The sequence below is a fragment of the Tachypleus tridentatus genome, chromosome 10 (assembly GCF_004210375.1).
Source record: "Tachypleus tridentatus isolate NWPU-2018 chromosome 10, ASM421037v1, whole genome shotgun sequence".
NCBI lineage: Eukaryota > Metazoa > Arthropoda > Merostomata > Xiphosura > Limulidae > Tachypleus > Tachypleus tridentatus.
In genome coordinates, this window is record NC_134834.1 from 65,083,561 (window position 1) to 65,103,178 (window position 19,618).

Here is a 19,618-nt window from a genome sequence, read left to right on the forward strand (position 1 = left end):
CGAATGGCAGACTAGCTTTTCGAGAACCAAAGAAAAAAAGAACGATTTAAATGTGATTATGTTAGACATATTAAATAAAAGAACCGACTTGGTGATTCTTAAATGTTTCCCATCTGGAAAGAGACCTTCGATGCCACATTCAGATCTGTTGATCAAAAATATTCTAAGACCACTTCTTTTCGGAATTTTTTTAAGGTTGCAGTCGGTTCACATTAACCTAGAATCGCGTAGCGGTAAATATTCTTAGCACTTCGTTGGTGAATTATTAAACACTGATAATAATCGGTCTTCTTTCAACATCGCTCGGCCCGGCATGGCCAAGCGTGTTAAGGAGTACGACTCGTAATCGAACGAGAATAGAAAATATCATTTAAAATAACTAAAACTATGCATGGAAAGGTTAGAATAAAGGTAATTCAGAAGCTAACTGTGATGCGACTATTTTTGATTGGAGATACACGTTCATAGTTTGTTTTTTCTAAATGTTATAAATACATAAAGTATCTATAATTAAGGTTAAAGTATTTAAAACAAAAAAAGGGGAAGTACTGGATATAAGAACTTACCACATCGTTTTGTGTTAGTTTTTAGCAACTGTGAAACTTTTTTCTAAAGTGTTTCATAGTAAACATAAAATATCGTGCCAAGTAAATTACTCATGTTTATAGGTGATTATTATTTGAAGTTTTTCTTGGATATTCAAAACATTTTATATTCACACGAAAGTGTTGTGCACGTTAAACACCCATTTTGTAAGTATTTATTCACACAACAGTAAGCTGCACCTCCTGTATTTCTCACATGTTGCCACAAAGTGTGCAACGTACAGTAAAAGTAGAGAATTACTAATAGAATCCATATGGATCCCGTCAGCTTTTCAACCTAATTTTTTTCAAGCTGTTTGTACACCATATACTTGTGGGCCCACGATTTTGCTAATTACAGGATTTTAAATAACATACAAGCACACAAACGACAATCAGTATTCGGCCCGGCATGGCCAGGTGGGTTAAGGCGTTCGACTCGTAATTTGAGGTCGCGGGTTCGAATCCTCGTCGCACCAAACATGATCACCCTTTCAGCGTTGTAAATGCCACGCTCAATCCCACTATTTATTGGTAAAAGAGTAGCCCAGCAGTTGGCGGTTTTGGTGGTGATGACTAGCTGCCTTCTCTCTAGTCTTACACTGTTAAATTAGGGACGGCTAGAGCAGATAACCCTCGTGTAACTTTGCGCGAAATGCAAGAAACAAAAAAACCGTCAATATTCAGCTTCACCCTTCCAGTTTAACACAAACAACGAATAAATTTACCTCATGTCTTTGGTCAATTCTTAAGGTTAAGTATTCTTGCAGACAAAACATAAAATCACAAAATTTTAGTCAACATATGAACTCCGCTGAGAACAATTAATTTAAGTGTTTAAATGTTAAAGTGTTATTGAGATTTCATCGTTACTAATACGTCGAATATTTGCGCTACTAGCTGGTTGTCTGGTGCTCATCGGCACTAGTGTTTTACTCATTAAATATACATCAACTGCTTCATATAATATTTAAAACAAATTTACACTTCCATGTGAAATATATACTTTTACCCACCTTCCTAGTATTTTTGAAACACAACCATGTGATACTCTAAGCTGTCTGCTGATATCACACGGTCGGACACCCTGGTGAGCCATCTCTACAATTCTTTGTCTCACCATGTCCGGTAGAGGGCGTCCATTCACAAACATCCCTCCTAATTGGTTGATCCCTCCATGGCCTATAATGAGAAAAGAAATTTAAAAAAATCTTATTTTTGTGTGATTCGCTAAGATATGAGATTGTGAAGAACTGTACATACAACTCAGTATAATTAAACGTTGTTCTTCGAGAAAACAGGAACTACAACGCAAAGCAAACGTTTTAAACTATAACTTAATAATAGCTAAACAGAGACAGAACTAATTATATAAAAAACAGATGTTGTGTTATATGGATAAAACGACAAACAGCTATTGCATTAAATACAGAGAGATTATAAAGCAATCATATAGATAGAAAAATTATTAAATAAAGACAGAAAGAAAGCAGATATACAGATGAACATTGTATTAAGTAAAGGTACACGAGGAAGCTGATATACAGACAGATAGTCAAACAGATGCACTAACTTTAAATTAACGAACGAGATAACGATTACCCAGAACAACTTAGGCAGGTACAGTTTTTATAAATTTTTGACTTTTGTATAATGAGCTTTGTTGAATTATTTTGTAATCGTCACAGCTAAGCCTAATAACGAGGCCTGTAACTGTTTCAAGGAAAAAGTTAGTACACAAAACAGCACCAAATATCGCCGCAGGTTAGAAAATAATAAAGTAGGAATCGACCTACTGTGTTGTAAGTACATTGAAACACGTGCATTACGTAGTAAATATATACAACGTATCAGTACTTTCCATGACATATATTTATAACCTTGAATACATATTTATTTCAAGTATTTCTAGGTAATATTAAACTTCAGTAGCTTAAGGCGAACAAATTTGTTACAGGCACTACCGAACTGGTATTGACACAATGGATACTAACACATGCTAACATTTGTAGCGAGTTAAAGTCATTTCTCGAAATAATATGAATGTGAAAAACTTTAAATTTTCATTGAAACTCTTCTAATTATATTGTGAAATAAATTTCTTGAATCACGCATTTTAGTATCATAAAATATTTTTAAGCTTCAAGGACAAGGTAATGATAATGATAAGAAAACATCTTAAAACAGATTATGTGATTTTTTGAGAAATTATAAATGTATTTATGTTATGTTTCGGTCAAATCTATTTCATCTCAGAACAGGTTAGAATATATATCTCAATGTAGAATTAGAAACATTGGTAAATATTTTAATAATTATTTGGCTGAAGCATATATATACATGTTTTTCTTATCGCAAAGCCACATCAGGCTAACTTCTGAGTCCCCTGGGAAATCGAAGTCCTGATTTTAGCGTTGTAAATCCATTGACTTACCGCTGTACCAGCGGGCTAATAAAGTATTAGTCTGCCCTATTCTTTATGGCAGCATAGTTTTGGATTACAGTGCAAATTGATTATTTTATTTTCAAAATAATACTTAATACTACTGATACTATTTTCAGGGTTTACCAAAATATAGCTTCCACTATTTATATCCAGAATCTTAATCCCCTTTGTGATGTTTGAGAATTTGCAATCATTATCTTAAATATTTTCTCTGAATTTTTGCATTGCACTCAGTTGGCGTTTTTTTATAAATTAAATAATTGATTAAATCATACATGAAAAAATGTAACTTTTAAGGAAAAATGTCTATGCTTAAAATCACAAAAACATTATTATTTATCAGTAAATATATATATGTGTGTGTGTATATATAAAATGAGAGAGATTTGTGTATGTGTATAAAATGAGAGATGTATGTGTGTGTATAAAATGAGAGAGATATGTGTTTATATATATATATACATTTATTTAAAATCATTATGGTAACGGAATTTGATTTGCATAATGTGTAACTAGCGCAAATGCAGTAATTTTTACACATCTGCAGATGTTTTAAAATTCATCAATTGGGAAATTCAATTTTTGTTCAAAGTGCATACTAAAAGAAAACAAAATAGAGGTATCTATTCTACGTTTCTGTAGCAAGGATGTTTAATATACGAAAAAATATGTAGAAGAGAGGAAGATAGAAAATGAAGATGTTAAAGATGTTCACCTATAATAAAGCCCTGCACATTCAGATTTTAGAGGTAACTTACTTTGATCAAACATTATCAATAATTACGTATATACCAAGAATATGACGTTAATAATGAAAATATGTATATATGTGTGTGTGTGTGTTTGTGTGCAGATGTGGATATCAGCGTGGATGCAAATCAGGAATATGTAATTCCCTAATTAAGTGATGCAAGGTTCTATTCTTCACCCCTACACACGCTGTGAACAAACTGAAAGCTAATTTACTGGCCCGGCATGGCCAAGCGCGTTAAGGCGTGCGACTCGTAATCCGAGGGTTGCGGGTTCGCATCCCCGTCGCGCCAAACATGCTCGCCCTTTCAGCCGTGTGAGCGTTATAATGTGACGATCAATCCTACTATTCATTGGTAAAAGAGTAGCCCAAGAGTTGGCGGTGGGTGGTGATGACTAACTGCCTTCCCTCTAGTCTTACACTGCTAAATTAGGGACGGCTAGCACAGATAGCCATCGAGTAGCTTTGTGCGATATTCCAAAACAAACAAACAAAGCTAATTTACTGTTAACCGAATATATACTGCAAGGGGAACGTAAAAAATCACACGGTAATGATCAGGTTATTGTAATTCAGTTTACTATAGTATAAAAGCATTGTTCAACAGAATGTAGCTGTAAAGACATAGATTTGAAATTCCAGGAATTCTTGAATAATTACCGCTAAATTGTGCATGCATATTGGTCTCTACAGAGTGTCTCCTCAGCATTTTACAGAAAATGTTTTAAAAAGAATTGTAGCTGTAAATTTAAAATCATATTAAAAAAGTAACGTTACTTATATGTTTGTTTTAGGTCAGTAGGTATGTCTTCCAAATACTTATCAGTCATGAACAAATGAACTTGAATAAAAATTTTTGATTGAAATCTAGGTCACAGAAAACAAGAGAAACTTTGGCGATTTTAGTATCAGTTAAAACTTCCCCCTCCAGTGGCTCAGTCTTAAGTCTGCAGGCTAAATAATTAGAGTTTCGATACCTAATAATCAAACCAGTATCAATAAACATGATTCAAAGATGGTTACTCTGAAAAAAACAACACGCAGGTTACTTTCTAAGAGTTTAATACACAGCTGTTACATCACTCTGACATATTACATGTGGAGAGTAACATTGCAAATTCATCGTGTGTTATTCATATCAGTACAAAGTAAACGAATGTACAGTTATTTGGAATTCTCTGTAGCGAATCTAGGATTTTAAGAAGTGGTTAATAATGACTCCAAATGTTTGGCAACGATTTCAGATACACGCATTTTCCTGAAAGTGTGCGTAACAAGATCTTACATTTTAACTGTACACAGGTAGTTAAAAGATCTTACATTTTAACTGTACACAGGTAGTTAAAAGATCTTACATTTTAACTGTACATAGGTAGTTTAAAGATCTTACATTTTAACTGTGCATAGGTAGTTTAAAGAATGCTGATATTAAACTGTTACATTTAAATGTTTTATCTGAAACATTCATTTTTCTTTATCTTTTGTAAATATATGTGTGTGTGTGAGGTGATGAAGTTACTTTTACAAAAACTTGTTTCAATGATTAAAACTATAAAAGCAGGAGTTGGAGATGGATAATATATGTGTGTACATGTAAATGTACAAGAGTAACTTTAATTTCGAGACTGAATGCAGATTAGGAGTATGTGATTCCCTGCATACAATGTTTGATTATTTACACCTACACTCTACCCTACCCACCCTGTTAATACACCTACACTCTACCCTACCCTCCCTGTTAATTACTTAATTCTTATCTTTATCAACATGTTAGTACATCAGCTTTAAAACACTTTATCTAAATTACTTACGAACTATACTGTTTGCGAGTTCAAGGTTTTGTCCATTACAAGGCCCCTACTAACAATGAGTTAAAACTAATCCCACTAATTAATTATTACCATCCAGTGATTTTGATCAATTCATTAAACTGTTTGTTATAACAGGCACAAACACAAAACCAACCGCACAACATGATGCATCATATGGATTCCCACCTTTGGTCAACTGACTATTCCAAAGCCCTTTACAAAGCCACATTTATTTATCGAATTATACATTTTATTTTTATTGGATCTAGTTCGCACTTTTTCTAGTCTGGCCTTCATATTGTATTGATTTATAAGTTAATTGATAATTATGTTGTTTTTATTTATACATTTTGTCATCGGGAGGGAAGAGGGTACATTGTCTCGTCTAGACACACATCTTTCACTTACTCTTACATGAATAATATTCCATCATGGTAGAATTATATCGATAGGCAGTGGTGAGGTCCATCGCAGAACAGGTTTCTTGAAGTGGCGGGTAGGCCTAGCTTTGCAGGACCGTCTACCTCAAAATCTAGGATGGGACGTATCGACACTACTGGATTGTCGTAACAGTGACGCGACACGATAAACTGACTACATCAGTGTCACACCGATATTATTTCTGTCATACAAACGGTAATCAATCTGACAAACTGATAAGATGTTATGCACCAATCCAGATAGTCCCCCCATCCCCACAGTAGAAAGTTGGAAAAAGTCAATCGCATGAGCGAAACCCCACCGTCAGAAGGGGAGGGTCCAGGGTAAGTTCCAAGTCACATGACTTGTGACGCCTACAGAGGAGAAGATGACTAGCTAGATTTTTAAGTTTTTCTACTTCCATATGTCTGCTTACATTAAACTCTGTTAATACATAGTTTACAGTTGAACTGATTTTTTGGTATATCACTTATTTAAAACCGTAACTTGAATCACTGGTAAAAAACATCGTTTTCTATCTATAATTTGATGAAAATACGAAATATAATGAAAACTTGTTAGCATCTTCTCCAGTCTTGTATCCTTACATTTCGCTAACGTATGACGAAACTTAACAGTGCCAGATTCGTATGTTATATTTTTCTATACACGAAACACGAATTAAGAATGCACAAAGAACTTTCATGTTACTTATATTAGATTTAAATAAAAGACAAATATAAAACAATTTTTAATTTAGGGCTATTGAAATATAAACCGGAAATAACAGTCACATATAAATGACATGATAACATTTAATTTAAAGTGACAGATAAAAGTGCTAATATAAATAGCTTGGTGATAGGATTCATTACAAAAGATGTGTATAAAGATGATAACAATATGAATAAATGGTAAAAATGCTAATTTAAAAAAACTGATACAGAAGATATCAATAGATGGATAATAGATACGAAAATAAACAGAGATGATATATATTCTAGTATAAACAGGTGGGTAATGTATTCTTGTTTGAACAGGTGTGTAACAAGTTTTAATAGATAGATGGGTAGCAAATATTAAAATAATAAGCAGGTAACCCTATGGTGATATAAACATATGGATAATAGAATTTAAAATAAATCTTGTTTTATGCAAAAAAAAAAGTTTTAATACACTTTTTTGTTGTTGGATATTACAGCGATAGTGCATTAAATAAAGACGAGTTTATAGGTGTCTATGTATATATATATATATATGAGATACGTAAAGCCAACAAAAACACAAGAATTAAAACTATAATTAAGTAACAGGAACAATTACTAGCTCGACGTGCTCACTCTTAAAATGGATTTTTATGATTTCGTTTCAAACACGTCTTTCTATTGCTTTATGCATGTAATAAACAACTAAACACTTATAACTGATGTACTTCAAGATCTAACTAAGGCTTTTTGTTTCTCATTGAAGACGTAACATAGGTTTCTTGATAAGGAACTACAGAAGACATGTTGAAGTTATTGCCATAACCTGTGCTATCGTAGGACGACAGAGGAAACGACATAAGAGATGGTGAAATTATTCCAACGGCCAGTGCTATCTGGGACGACAGTGAAAAGCGAAAAAGACATGATGAAGGTCCTTCAGTGGTGAGTGCTATATTGAAATGACAATTATTATAAAGGGCATGGGGAAGTTCTTCCACGGTCAGTGCTATCGTGGTACAAAATAAGAACGACGGTGGAATAAATTATGTGTATATTTCATGCATCAAAAGATTCCTATTTGCAGATATGGCCCGGCATGGCCAAGCGTGTTAAGGAGTGTGACGCGTAATCTGAGGGTCGCGGGTTTGCATCTTCGTCGCGCCAAACATACTCGCCCTTTCAGCCGTGGGGGCGTTATAATGTGACGGTCAATCCCACTATTTGTTGGTTAAAGAGTAGCCCAAGAGTTGGCGGTGGGTGGTGATGACTAGCTGCCTTCCCTCTGGTCTTACACTGCTAACTTAGGGACGGCTAGCGCAGATAGCCCTCGAGTAGCTTTGTGCGAAAAAACAAACAAATTTACAGATATATGTTACCAAAATACAGCTAAAGTACCTGAGTACAAATCAGAACAATTGTTGTTTGTTTGTGGAATTTTGCCTAAAGCTATCTTAGGACTATCTGTGCTAGCTATCCCTAGTTTTTGAAGTGATAAACTAGAGGAAAGGCAGCTAGTCAGTAACGCTCTCCGCCAACTCTTCGGCTACTTTCGACAAACGAAAAATGGAACCGACTATACCATCATAACCCTATCATTAGTAAACGCACGAACATATTCATTGACGAGATTCGAACACACGACCCACAGATTATGATTCGAGAGCTCTAATCTCTACAGTCTACACCATATCAGTTAAAAAAAGTCGAGCTCAAGGAAAGTTCTGGAAACAAGATTTGGCCGAGGGCAGTTTTCTTTAGAATGCGCATGTATTTATTATAAACAAATCCTAGGCAGTGTTTTAAAGTTTTTTGGTTTGTCTAGGAGTAACAATACTTTCGAGGTTCATGAATGTTTACAATAAAGAAAATATGTGGATACAAAATAATTCAGTATGTATCTTTTCTTAGCACTTAGAAAGAATAGTGGATAATCACACACAATTAGATTTTACTGAATAATGTACGATGTGTATCGAGATAACCAGCGCTTTCTTTGACAAGTTGGTTTGTCTTACAAACGGATGCACCTGTAATGTAATGTATGATTGTAAATCCCCAAGGAAGAAAAAAAAAAACACTAAATGCTCTATCTTTGACATCTGCTCCCTGAATATCATGTTAACGAACGTAAAAGTGCAGAGATCGGGGTTTACACAGAAACAAGTGAAATAAACGAATAAGTTAAGCTTTTATTGTTGTTTTCTACAGCGTAAAGTTGACAGATCAAAGATGTCTCGTGCATCACAGATTTTTCAGTAAATGATACAAATAAACAACTGAAGTGTTTGGGCGTCACGGAATTTCTTCCATTACTGTCGACCATAAAAAGAACCTTACATATTTTACTGCTCAAGACGTTTGTTGAAGAATGGAAACATATCATAACTTTTATTCTAATGTTTAACATAGTTTGCATATAACATATTAGTTTATTCCCAAAACTAGAAGCTTAATATAAATATTGCAAACTAGACCAAGTAAAACATAAAACCTACTACATAGTCATTGAACATTCATAGAATATTCAGCTTTAATGGTTACCACGACGTTTGCAAAAATCGTTGAATAACACTTATTTTTTCTTGCCAATGACAGGGAAGGCATTCTGGGTCATACTGTATGGCTCAAAAGCATTTATGGCATTTAAAAGTTTTGATGAAGCCTTGAAACAGTTGGAAAAGTAATCTCAACTGAAACAGCTGTTCATAGTAAAACGAAAAGGAAATAAAAAACAAAAATGGTTGTAAGAAAAATTAGTTAAGCACCCAGAATAACGCAAGTTGTAATTACTAAATTATTTAAGATTTCAAGTGTATTGCATACACAGAGACGAAGCGAGAGATCACCATGAAAAAATAAATAAAAGACGCGTCTGAGGTAAAACCGTTAAAAAAGGAATCATTAATCTTCGTCTACAGAAAAGTTTTACTGCATGTGCAACATATTAAATCTAGCCTTATTCTTTTTGCCCTCTTAATGAAGTCTCCATTCTGTACGCCTTCAGATATTTGTTTTATTATATATACAATTAGGGAAAGTCTTGACGTTAAATATAACAACATTTAAGTTGTGGCAAATCCCTGAAGGCTTTTGTCTAGTGACGTTCCAACCAAATTAAAGTTTTGTGTTAAGGAGATCATTTATCAGTTAACGTTTAAGGTTTTTAATTGTGACAGGCTATTTATAAAGCGAGGGGACTGTGGCTTTAAACGTTGTGTCTTTTTGGCATAGAAGCTCGCTGTTATAGTACCGCTCAGGAAAACGTTCGGTACACGAAACATGAGCCCTAAAAATGATTATAATTACGATAAAAACGTGTTTTATTACGTACTGTCACTATTGATTTAGATAAATATGTATATATGATTTTCTGTTTTGTTCTCCTTGCCCTTATGACGTTTATTTTCTATAAGATTCAATTTTACTCAAAGCCGATCACATGTGGGACAGTGAGTGCTATTTTTATTGGGATGTGATACAGGTGGTATTTTTTTAAAACAGAAATCATACGTCGTTAGTGTGAAATTAAGTCATTTTGACGAGTTTATTTCTAAAAGCCTCTAAGGAACGTATTGTGTTGAACGTATTAAAAAGTATATTTAGTAATATAGATATCAATCTCACGGGTAAACGTGTTTGTGCAATTGACTATTACAATGAAAACTTGACATTAATACGTCTTTCCCTCTATAAAGTAATAGCTGGAATTTATTAAATATTCAGATTTGTCACATAATTTATTTTTGCCCGTAAATGTTTGATTTTTGGTATACAGAAAGACGAATGAATATGAATGCCTATAGATGAAAACATGTACATGAATAAATTAAAAGATGAAGAGTTATAATGATATAATGTGATTATAACAATATAATTATAATAACAAATGGATTTGAAAGTTAAGCAGACAAGTGGATCTGGATACATAAATGAGAACAGATATATAGACAAACCATTGATGATAAGTAGTCGAATAATGAAGATAAAAAAAAAAATGAATTGATGTACATGAACAAATAAATATAATTAATTATAGCTGGAGTGAAAAAATGGATTACTAGAAAAGTATGCATACTGATTTAAAAGTTTATAGGCGAATGAAAGTTATTAGATAGATATGGATGGATAAATAAATGGATGAATATGAATCAACGAATAGGTATTAAGAATGCTTAAATAACAATATGAACATCAGTAAACATCTGACAGAATGCCGCGCACGTGTTCTCTAACGATCAATACCAATATACGGCCCATTTATCATACACGGCTCACTGGAAAATAACCGTTTAATTAACCAGTCATTGTAATTCTAACCAGGTTTTATTGATTATACCGTTAGGCCTATAACAAGCACGTTAGTATGCAGCACCCTTTTCCAATCTTACTGCAATAATGACCTAACGTAACAGATGAAGTACTTTGTGTCAATCTTTATTGTACTTTTCATCTAGCACAAAAAAAAGAATAAACGCAGGAAATAATATTTTTTAATTAATTAAATTAAAATGTTGGAAATATAATTCAAACTTTTAATCTTGTTAATCCCAATATATAAAACCGAGGCAGTAAAGAAACCAGCCTTATGAATTCTGTGAAAAAAACAAAATTGAAGCTACTGACCCAACGGGCTACCTGCATTTTGTCTACCGCGAGGAATATAACCTGGATTTTATCATTGTAAGTCTCTAAACTTAGAGCTGACCCATCGGAGAAATATTAGAGGGAAAACAGTCACTTAACAGCACCCATTTTTAGAGCTACTCTTGTTTGACCGAATGGCCCAAAATTATGGAGAGCGTTTTCGAGATGACAGGATGCGAATCAGGGAGTCTGGGATTCATGGTTCGAGCACTCTAACTGAATTGATCAAGCCGCCCACCACTTTTCAGTCTTGACGCAGTGAAGTATTTCTTAAAAGAGTCTATAGTTTGTCTGTTTTGTTTTTTTATAAATAATGTTGTATAGTGTTCTATTTTTATCTGCTCATCAAAGAACTGAAACTCCAAATTTTAAGGATGAATATTATTCAATGAAAATAGAATAAAAAGTATACTGTTCCACTTTCAAACAGATCCAGTTCCGTAAATAATTTAATAAGGAAACACATACGTCACTTGTCCCCCGGTGGTACAGCGGTAAGTCTACGGATTTACAACGCTAAATTCAGGGGCTCGATTCCTCTCGGTGGACTCATCAGATACCCCAATGTGGCTTTGCTATAAAAAACGCACACATACGTCACTTAAAATGACCAAGAAATCCAAATGCTAAAATAAAATAAAAAGTGCTTTCGAGTGCATATTGATCAGTGTGGTTTGTGTATTTTAAATTTATCATTTTTAACAACATAGATGAATTTTGAATGAACTGGATCTGCCTGGAGATGGAGCACATTTTTTTATCCTATTTCAATGCTGTTTTCCTTCTCAGACATTAACTAATATTCATCCTGATGTAACACCTTTGAAGTATCTCAGATCTGCAGATGAAAAAGAACTAATGACTCGCAAAACCCGAAAGAGACGTTTTAGATATATTAATCTCTGGTCATGTTTACTTGGATTTTAAAGATAAAATTTACTATTGGTGAATTCTACCTATTTGTCTCGTTCTCACATTTTTTACGAGACATACTTTATTGTTTGTTTGTTTGTTTGCTTTGGAATTTCGCACAAAGCTACTCGAGGGCTATCTGTGCTAGCCGTCCCTAATTTAGCAGTGTAAGACTAGAGGGAAGGCAGCTAGTCATCACAACCCACCGCCAACTCTTGGGCTACTCTTTTACCAACGAATAGTGGGATTGACCGTCACATTATAACGCCCCCACGGCTGAAAGGGTGAGCATGTTAGGCGCGACGGGGATGCGAACCCGCGACCCTCGGATTACGAGTCACACGCCTTACGCGCTTGGCCATGCCAGGCCCATACTTTATTATGAATACAATAACTATTAGTTAAAATACCTATTAATTAAAACTTCTGAATGAAAATAAATAGGAAAAATCATAACAATGTGAGCATCATGAAGTACACCGAAGAGGAACTCTGCTTATACGTAAGTACACGTGGCCGTCTCTGAAGACTGCCAGTTAATACACTTCATAATTCGATAACATTGCCTTCATTTTTTTTAAGTTCAAAAGTAATCTATAGGTCATCCTTCCAATGCTTTCAAACACATTCAACCAAATCGGAGTCACGTGTACATGGAACATGAAGCGCGTGGTGTCAGGCTATTTGACAGGATATAAGTGGAGGAAGTTGTTCCTTGGATTATAAATTAAGTCATGAAACTGAAGGGCCCCGTCACGTTTTCCAAACAATAAGGAACTTGATTTTAACAACGAAAACAGCTCATCCTCGTGGCACGAAATCCTGGTTTTATGTGCTACTGCCCATTATTAAGGCTAAAGGCTGAAAGAGTTTGCATGACTAGCAAATCCAGCGTAGTCAAACTGTCACTGAACAAGAAATAGCCCGCACGATAAGTTACTTCTTTATTTCCTTTCTGGCCCGACATGGCCAGGTGGTTAGGATGCTCGAATCGCAATTTGAGGGTTGCGGGTTTGAATCCCCATCACACAAAACGTGCTAGTTCTTTCAGCCGTGAGAGTGTTATAATGTGATGGTGAATCTCACTATTCGTTAGTAAAAGAATATCCTATAACAAAAATGTATTTAAAAATCACCTTTGTCTTGCTTAAAACATTTCATCATGGTAGTCTGTTATATAAGATGTTTCCAACATTCAACAAAACTATTATGCAAAAAAGAAGAAAAATAAATACCAGTAATACTTCATATTGCACTCTGTGGGGTGGATTACTATTTAGTTTAAATCCTCTCACAAGTTCTTCAATACATGAGGCTTATCAGACATCTAAACACACGCATATGTAGCATAGTCCAGTTGTGGTTTTGCAGAAGTAAAATGATAAAATATAAAAAACAACGTTTTGTCACTATTAATGTGGTATCATCAGGCACTCAACACAATTGTACACGACACTTAGGTACACCCGTTTAGTGACGTCAGGTATGTAACTTTGAGCTAGAGTAAGTATTAAAATACTCCTTGTGTTTTATTTTCTTCAATTTTGTATTCCTTTAATGAAATGGCTTTTTTTATTTGACGTTTATTAACATTAGGTTCTCGACAAATAATTCTAGCAATTGTATTGTATCATAATGTTCTGTTACTTCAAAATGTTGGTAGATATGTGATGGAGTGTGTCGATATTCTGATACTCTACAATTAACTTTTTACTAATTTTCCTACAAGTGGGTGTACTTAAGTGTCGTGCACGATTGTACTTAGTACCTCATGATGCCACAATAACAGTGGCGTAACTTTGTTCTTTAAATGATGCAACTTTTCTATTCCGTTTCAACTGCTTTTGTATTTCAAATCGATACAGGTTATTTAGTGAGTATAAAGAATTAAATGTGAATATACAAACACACATATACTTCACTTGTTTTGTCTACAGGATTAAAGTAATAAAAAACCTGTGATTCTTTACGCTTTAGAGTCATAGCTTTAACTAGTATCTTATTTTATATAATTCCATTGTTAACTGACCTACAATCTAATCCGTCTCATCTCTCATTTGGGTTGTGATAAAGATAAAACAAGACGTATTCTAAGTATAAAATTGGTAAAAAACTGAGTACACAAATTTTAATTTCTCATAAGGAATTTTTTGGTACGCAGTTTTCCTATTACCCTCAGAAACTTAAAAACATACGCATGCACTAAGCTGAAAAACTAGTTTTACATCATTGTTCTATAATCTTTATATCTATACGAAGGGTGTTTGAAGAGGAACTGGATGTTATTTCCTACAAGTCAACCATATCAGATTTACAACCAAAAAGCACGTCAATGGTGTTGAAGATATGGCAAACCGGACAACGCTTCTCACCACACTGGATTTGAATCGTCACAAAAATATGATGTACTTCTTCATATGTTATAACTTATCCATTTGATCAGGGTGTAGTGTATCGAATTCGACTGCATACGGTTGCTGTAGAAACATCAGTTTGTGTTGTCCACACAGGCTATTTTTGAGAGTGCACATGGAAGTCAGAGCTAGAGTACCAAAAGGTCAGGGCAGGTCAATATTGGATATGGGAAGGCTAAGACTACTCTTTTGAACTTCTCAGTTGCAGTTATTTCTCAGTAAACAAAAACTAACACAATTAAATAAGAAAGTCCCATATCCCTCTGAATATCCTTTATGAAACTTGCTGTATTAATTGTTTTTAAAATGTTCAGAAACAACGTGAGAAATAATTTCACAAGTTTCTTTCAGGCAAAATAAAAAAAAAGTTTCTGATAGATTGTTCATTCAATTAGCATCTTTTATAAAGGAGACAATGTGAAAGCAACCAACTGATATAAACGTCACATTATACAACGTAGGTGAGTTCGTCACTGGCCACATTTCAAGACTTATTCATTACATCTATCTGCAGAAGGAAATACCCCCCAGTGGCTCAGCGGTATGTCTGCGGACTTATTGCGCTAAAAACCGGGTTTCGATACCCGTGGTGGGCAGAGCACAGATAGCCTATTGTGTAGCTTTGTGCTTAATTCAAAACAACAACAACAGCAGACTGAAATATCGGGAACAGCTTAACTTTAATACCAGAAGAGTAAATTGTAATAATAATTAACTGGTAGAAGAAACCGAGATATCAAGTCTAAAGTTAATAATAATAAGCAGTTTGTGAAAATTAAAGCATTTTAAGTGGAATAGTACAATTAACTGAATGCTTTAGATCTACATAAAAGAAACTAGTAACAATGGTAAATGAATTTTATTGTTCAGAAAAAAACATATTAAAGATGAGCGAGTAACTTTGAGTTCACGGCCAGTTAAAAAACTGAAAAAGATGTATAAGTTACTATTTCTTGTCCAAGATTTAAATTTTACATTATTCAATTGGCGATTTTGAGATCAAAGCATAAACATCAGGCGCTGGTGTTCATAAAAATTGAGTCTGGGATGGTGAACAATTAAATGAATGATATGTATTATTTGATATGTGTAAAAAACAGCAGTGAACTAATAACATTAATCTAATAAAAATATTCTGCGTCTTCGTGTTGTGGCCTGGTATGGCGAGATGTTTAGAGCGCTCGACTCTTAATCTGAGGGACGTAGTTTCGAATCTCTGTCTCACTAAACATGCTCGTCCTTTCAGTTGTGTAAACGTTATAATGTGACGATCAGTCCCACTATTCGTTGGTTAAAGAGTAGTCCAAGAGTTAGCGGTGGATAGTAATGACTAACTGTCTTCCCTCTAGTCTTAAACTACTAAATTAAGACCGGCTAGCGCAGATAGCTCTCGTGCAGCTTTGCGCGAAATTCAAACAAACAATCTTCGTGTTGTATGTTAATGAAAAACAACAACTTTTGCTTTTTCTCTGTTTTATGAAAAGATCAAGATTGTTTGTCATGACTGATTGATTATACTTAGTTTCATTTTTCGACCTAAAAGGAGTTTCTGATTTCGTCTCTCATACTTAAGAAGTGTTTGCCATTTTTCATAGTTGCCTAATTTCACTGTAAAGAAAAAATAAAAGAAGGTCACTGCTGAACGTTTACTTCAGCAATAGCATAATTCAATAAAGATAACGTATATTAAACAAAGTATATTGTCCATTACATGCTCTAAGAATGGATTGACTTATAGGGACAGAGATAGACTAAAGTTTAACTTGTTTATATTTATACGGGCGATATTGATTTTTTAAAATTTTCCACTAAGCTTAGGTTAACAAGTACTATGAAACTATCTTCATTAACACATAGTTTAAGTCTTGATGCCAAGGTTAATTTCATTCAGAAGTTTACTGCTTTTCCTCATTCCCTTTTATGAGGATAAGTTTATTGCGTTGTAACAGTAGTTGAATATCATCAACATACTAGGCACTTTTAAGATAAATAAGCAACCGATGTGAATACCTTTAGGTATTATAGTGCCGGTCTTTCTTTTTACACACTTTCAAATATACGTGTACCTGGAGAAATGCTCCGTTCTCTCGTAACGAACGGTCATGCTAGTCGCGTTGGGCCGCATGACTGCTCCGCTTCCGTTTGATGTCCTTTTCTGGTGTTGTCAACGTTTGCGTCTCTAATTTATCAAATGAACGTTTCGCTGCCAGAGTTGTGCTCTGTCTACAAACTCATCAGTAGTTTGTCTAAGCACGCGTGAATAAAATCAGTGAGTGCAGCACGTGCACGAGCCACAGAGCAGGTGTAGCGTGCAGATAATATTCTATCCTGTAGATTTCCATCTTTGAACGGTTGGAGAGTTCTCGTTAGAACATGCTTATGGCTAAGAAACGGCAGAAACTGTTTGAAACGAATATTTCCAAAAATAAACACATTTACCGATCATGAATAAATAAAGTACCAGTAGGGTTGAAAAATGAATGTGTGTATACCGTCCAGCAGTTGAAAAGTTGATGTATATACACCATCCAGCGGTCATTCAGTCCTCACCAAAGTAGCTAAGAAATATCACTTGTTCATGATTCAAGTAGCTTTGTGGTGTAATAAAGCAAGGATTGTAAACGAAGATCACGGTGTACTGTTCGAGGAAATCACACTGGCTGTTGTGGTTTGTGAAAATGTATACTTTTAAATATGCTTCCTTTCTTTATGGGCTCGGCAGGGCCATGTGTTTAAGGTACTCGACTCGCAATCTGATGGTCGCAGGTTCGAATCCCCGTCACACCAAACATGCTTGCCCTTTCAGCCGTGGAGACGTTATAATGTTACGGTCAATCCCACTATTCGTCGATAAAAGAGTAGCTCAAGAACTGGCGGAGAGTGGTGATGACTAGTTGCCTTCCCTCTAGTCTTACACTGCTAAATTAGGAGCGGCTGGCACAGATAGCTCTCAAGTACCGTTACGCGAAATTCGAAACAAACCAAAGATTTCTTTATTTGCCTCTGTACCAGAACTTTCTCTTTGCTCTGTTTGTTCATAGAGGAGAAATTATAATTATAAGCTGTGATAACAGCGAATATTGTTTATGTTTTCTTCTTAAAACCGACATTCATTGAGACAGACTGTTTGAAACAGCTATTCAAGATCAATTAATATTATACAATTTCAAACTGGCGTTTCTTAAGATATTTTAGACTTATCGAACAATGTACTATTACGGGTTTTATTCATTCAGTGCGAAACAGCGAAGTAATTTGTTTATTTTGGATATTAACACAAAAGCTACACAAGGGCTACCTGTGTACTTGTTACTCCTATTCTGTAACTGACAGCCTAAAAGGATGATCGCTGGTCAACAGTATCTGGACTACTTTAACTGAATAAAGTAACTTGGTCGTTAATAATATAAAGTACCCCTTTTCCCAACGTAACGAGCAGGACAGGTACCATGTTGCTGCACTCAATACTTCTTCTGAACACTTGGAGATATGAGAAAGGATTAAACGTAAAATTCTTTTGATTTTCGTTTGGAAACTATGCTTGCTATTTAGCTAAATAGTGCATGATTAGATATTCATTTCTGTTACACATTAACAGATATAGAAATTATAATATTTACTCAGAAAAATTTATACAAATCTTAATTAAATGTGAAAACGATAAGTGCGCCATCTCTGGAGTTTAAAAAGGACTACCTTTCGAATTTTTGATTAATTTACCTTCACACATATAATACACAACTACTTCGACAAATAGTTACAACTATGATTTCTGTATCTGAGGAGTTGAGTCATCAAAATAGTCAGTTTATACCTTTGGTGAAATGTACAGTGAAAACATTTACCTTCATTTATATATTTATCAATAATAAGAAATCTCATATTCATGATTTTCTGCTCATACTGGGTTTACCTGTTTGAAAACGGAAGTTAAGATAAATAAGTTCAGGCTAACGACTTCCTTTCCTTTTTGGCGTAAACGAGTAACAGGTGTTACTCAGGAGAATTGTAAGGTTTATTTAATAATTAAAAAGGAAGCGCTGTTAATAAGATAACTAAATAACAAAAACCTTGACATAGTCTACGTTTATCATGAAAAATTTTAATCGAATGTGTTTTAGTACCCAGGTGAGTTTATAGCTCTAGCAAGATTCTAGGTATAGGCTAGGCCTAACGGCTGATTCAAGTTCACATAGTAAAAAGGCGCCGTCTGGTTTCAGATGAGAAAGTTAACCAGCGGCAAGGTTACTGGCTCCCTACGGCTTTTATGTGAACTTAAACGAATTCAAGAAGCAACTGGTGTCTATGGTTTTAAGCACGCAATATAAATCAGGACAAAGATGACAATCACAAGTTCCATTCTCACAGCTGCTGTTTTTACGAAGATGTAGACAAACTTTCAGGCTACTTACTACAAACAATATTACATAAATTGTTTTCATTTTTTTGAAAAGAAACTGAAAAAATAAAGCCAGCTTATGTTACTAATATTAAATTACTAAAGCGTATGTAAGCTTTAACGTTTATTATTTTCCTTTTAAGTTGGTGGCAAATACAGAAGTTGTAGTTATGGGGGGGGGGTGAACGAATAAAACTGCATCTTCGGCCATCTTGAAATTTTACATCAGGAAATACTATTTTATGCCGTCTTGAATATTTGACTTTACAGAAATAGAATCACTGATTTTACCAAATAATGAACGAAATTCTATTTATTAAAAATGGAAGCGGATTGTAGTGCATATCCACTCTTGTGAATAGGACATTTTATAGGATACCATATTGCAGAAAGCTTAACAGTAAAATACATTATATCCAGTTAACCACTTTTTTTTTTAAATATTGCCTTAATAATTTAGTTTGAATTTCACGCAAAGCTACAGGAGGGTTATTTGCGCTAGACGTCCCTAATTAATAGTATAAGACTAG

At 34.4% G+C, this 19,618-nt stretch overlaps 1 protein-coding gene across 8 annotated transcripts in view; it reads right to left on the minus strand.

Annotated features, from left to right (window-relative positions):
• Window positions 1-19,618, minus strand: part of LOC143229463 (paired box protein Pax-5-like) — a 74,601-nt gene that overhangs the window by 37,124 nt on the left and 17,859 nt on the right. For 5 of the 8 annotated variants that reach the window (XM_076461811.1, XM_076461816.1, XM_076461814.1 and 2 more), the window contains exon 3: window positions 1,601-1,766. In XM_076461811.1, the coding sequence (XP_076317926.1) occupies window positions 1,601-1,766 (166 nt within the window). Of the gene's footprint in view, window positions 1-1,600; window positions 1,767-6,000; window positions 6,334-19,618 lie in introns of those variants that run through there. The other 3 variants (XM_076461817.1, XM_076461812.1, XM_076461813.1) reach the window with 2 other exon arrangements.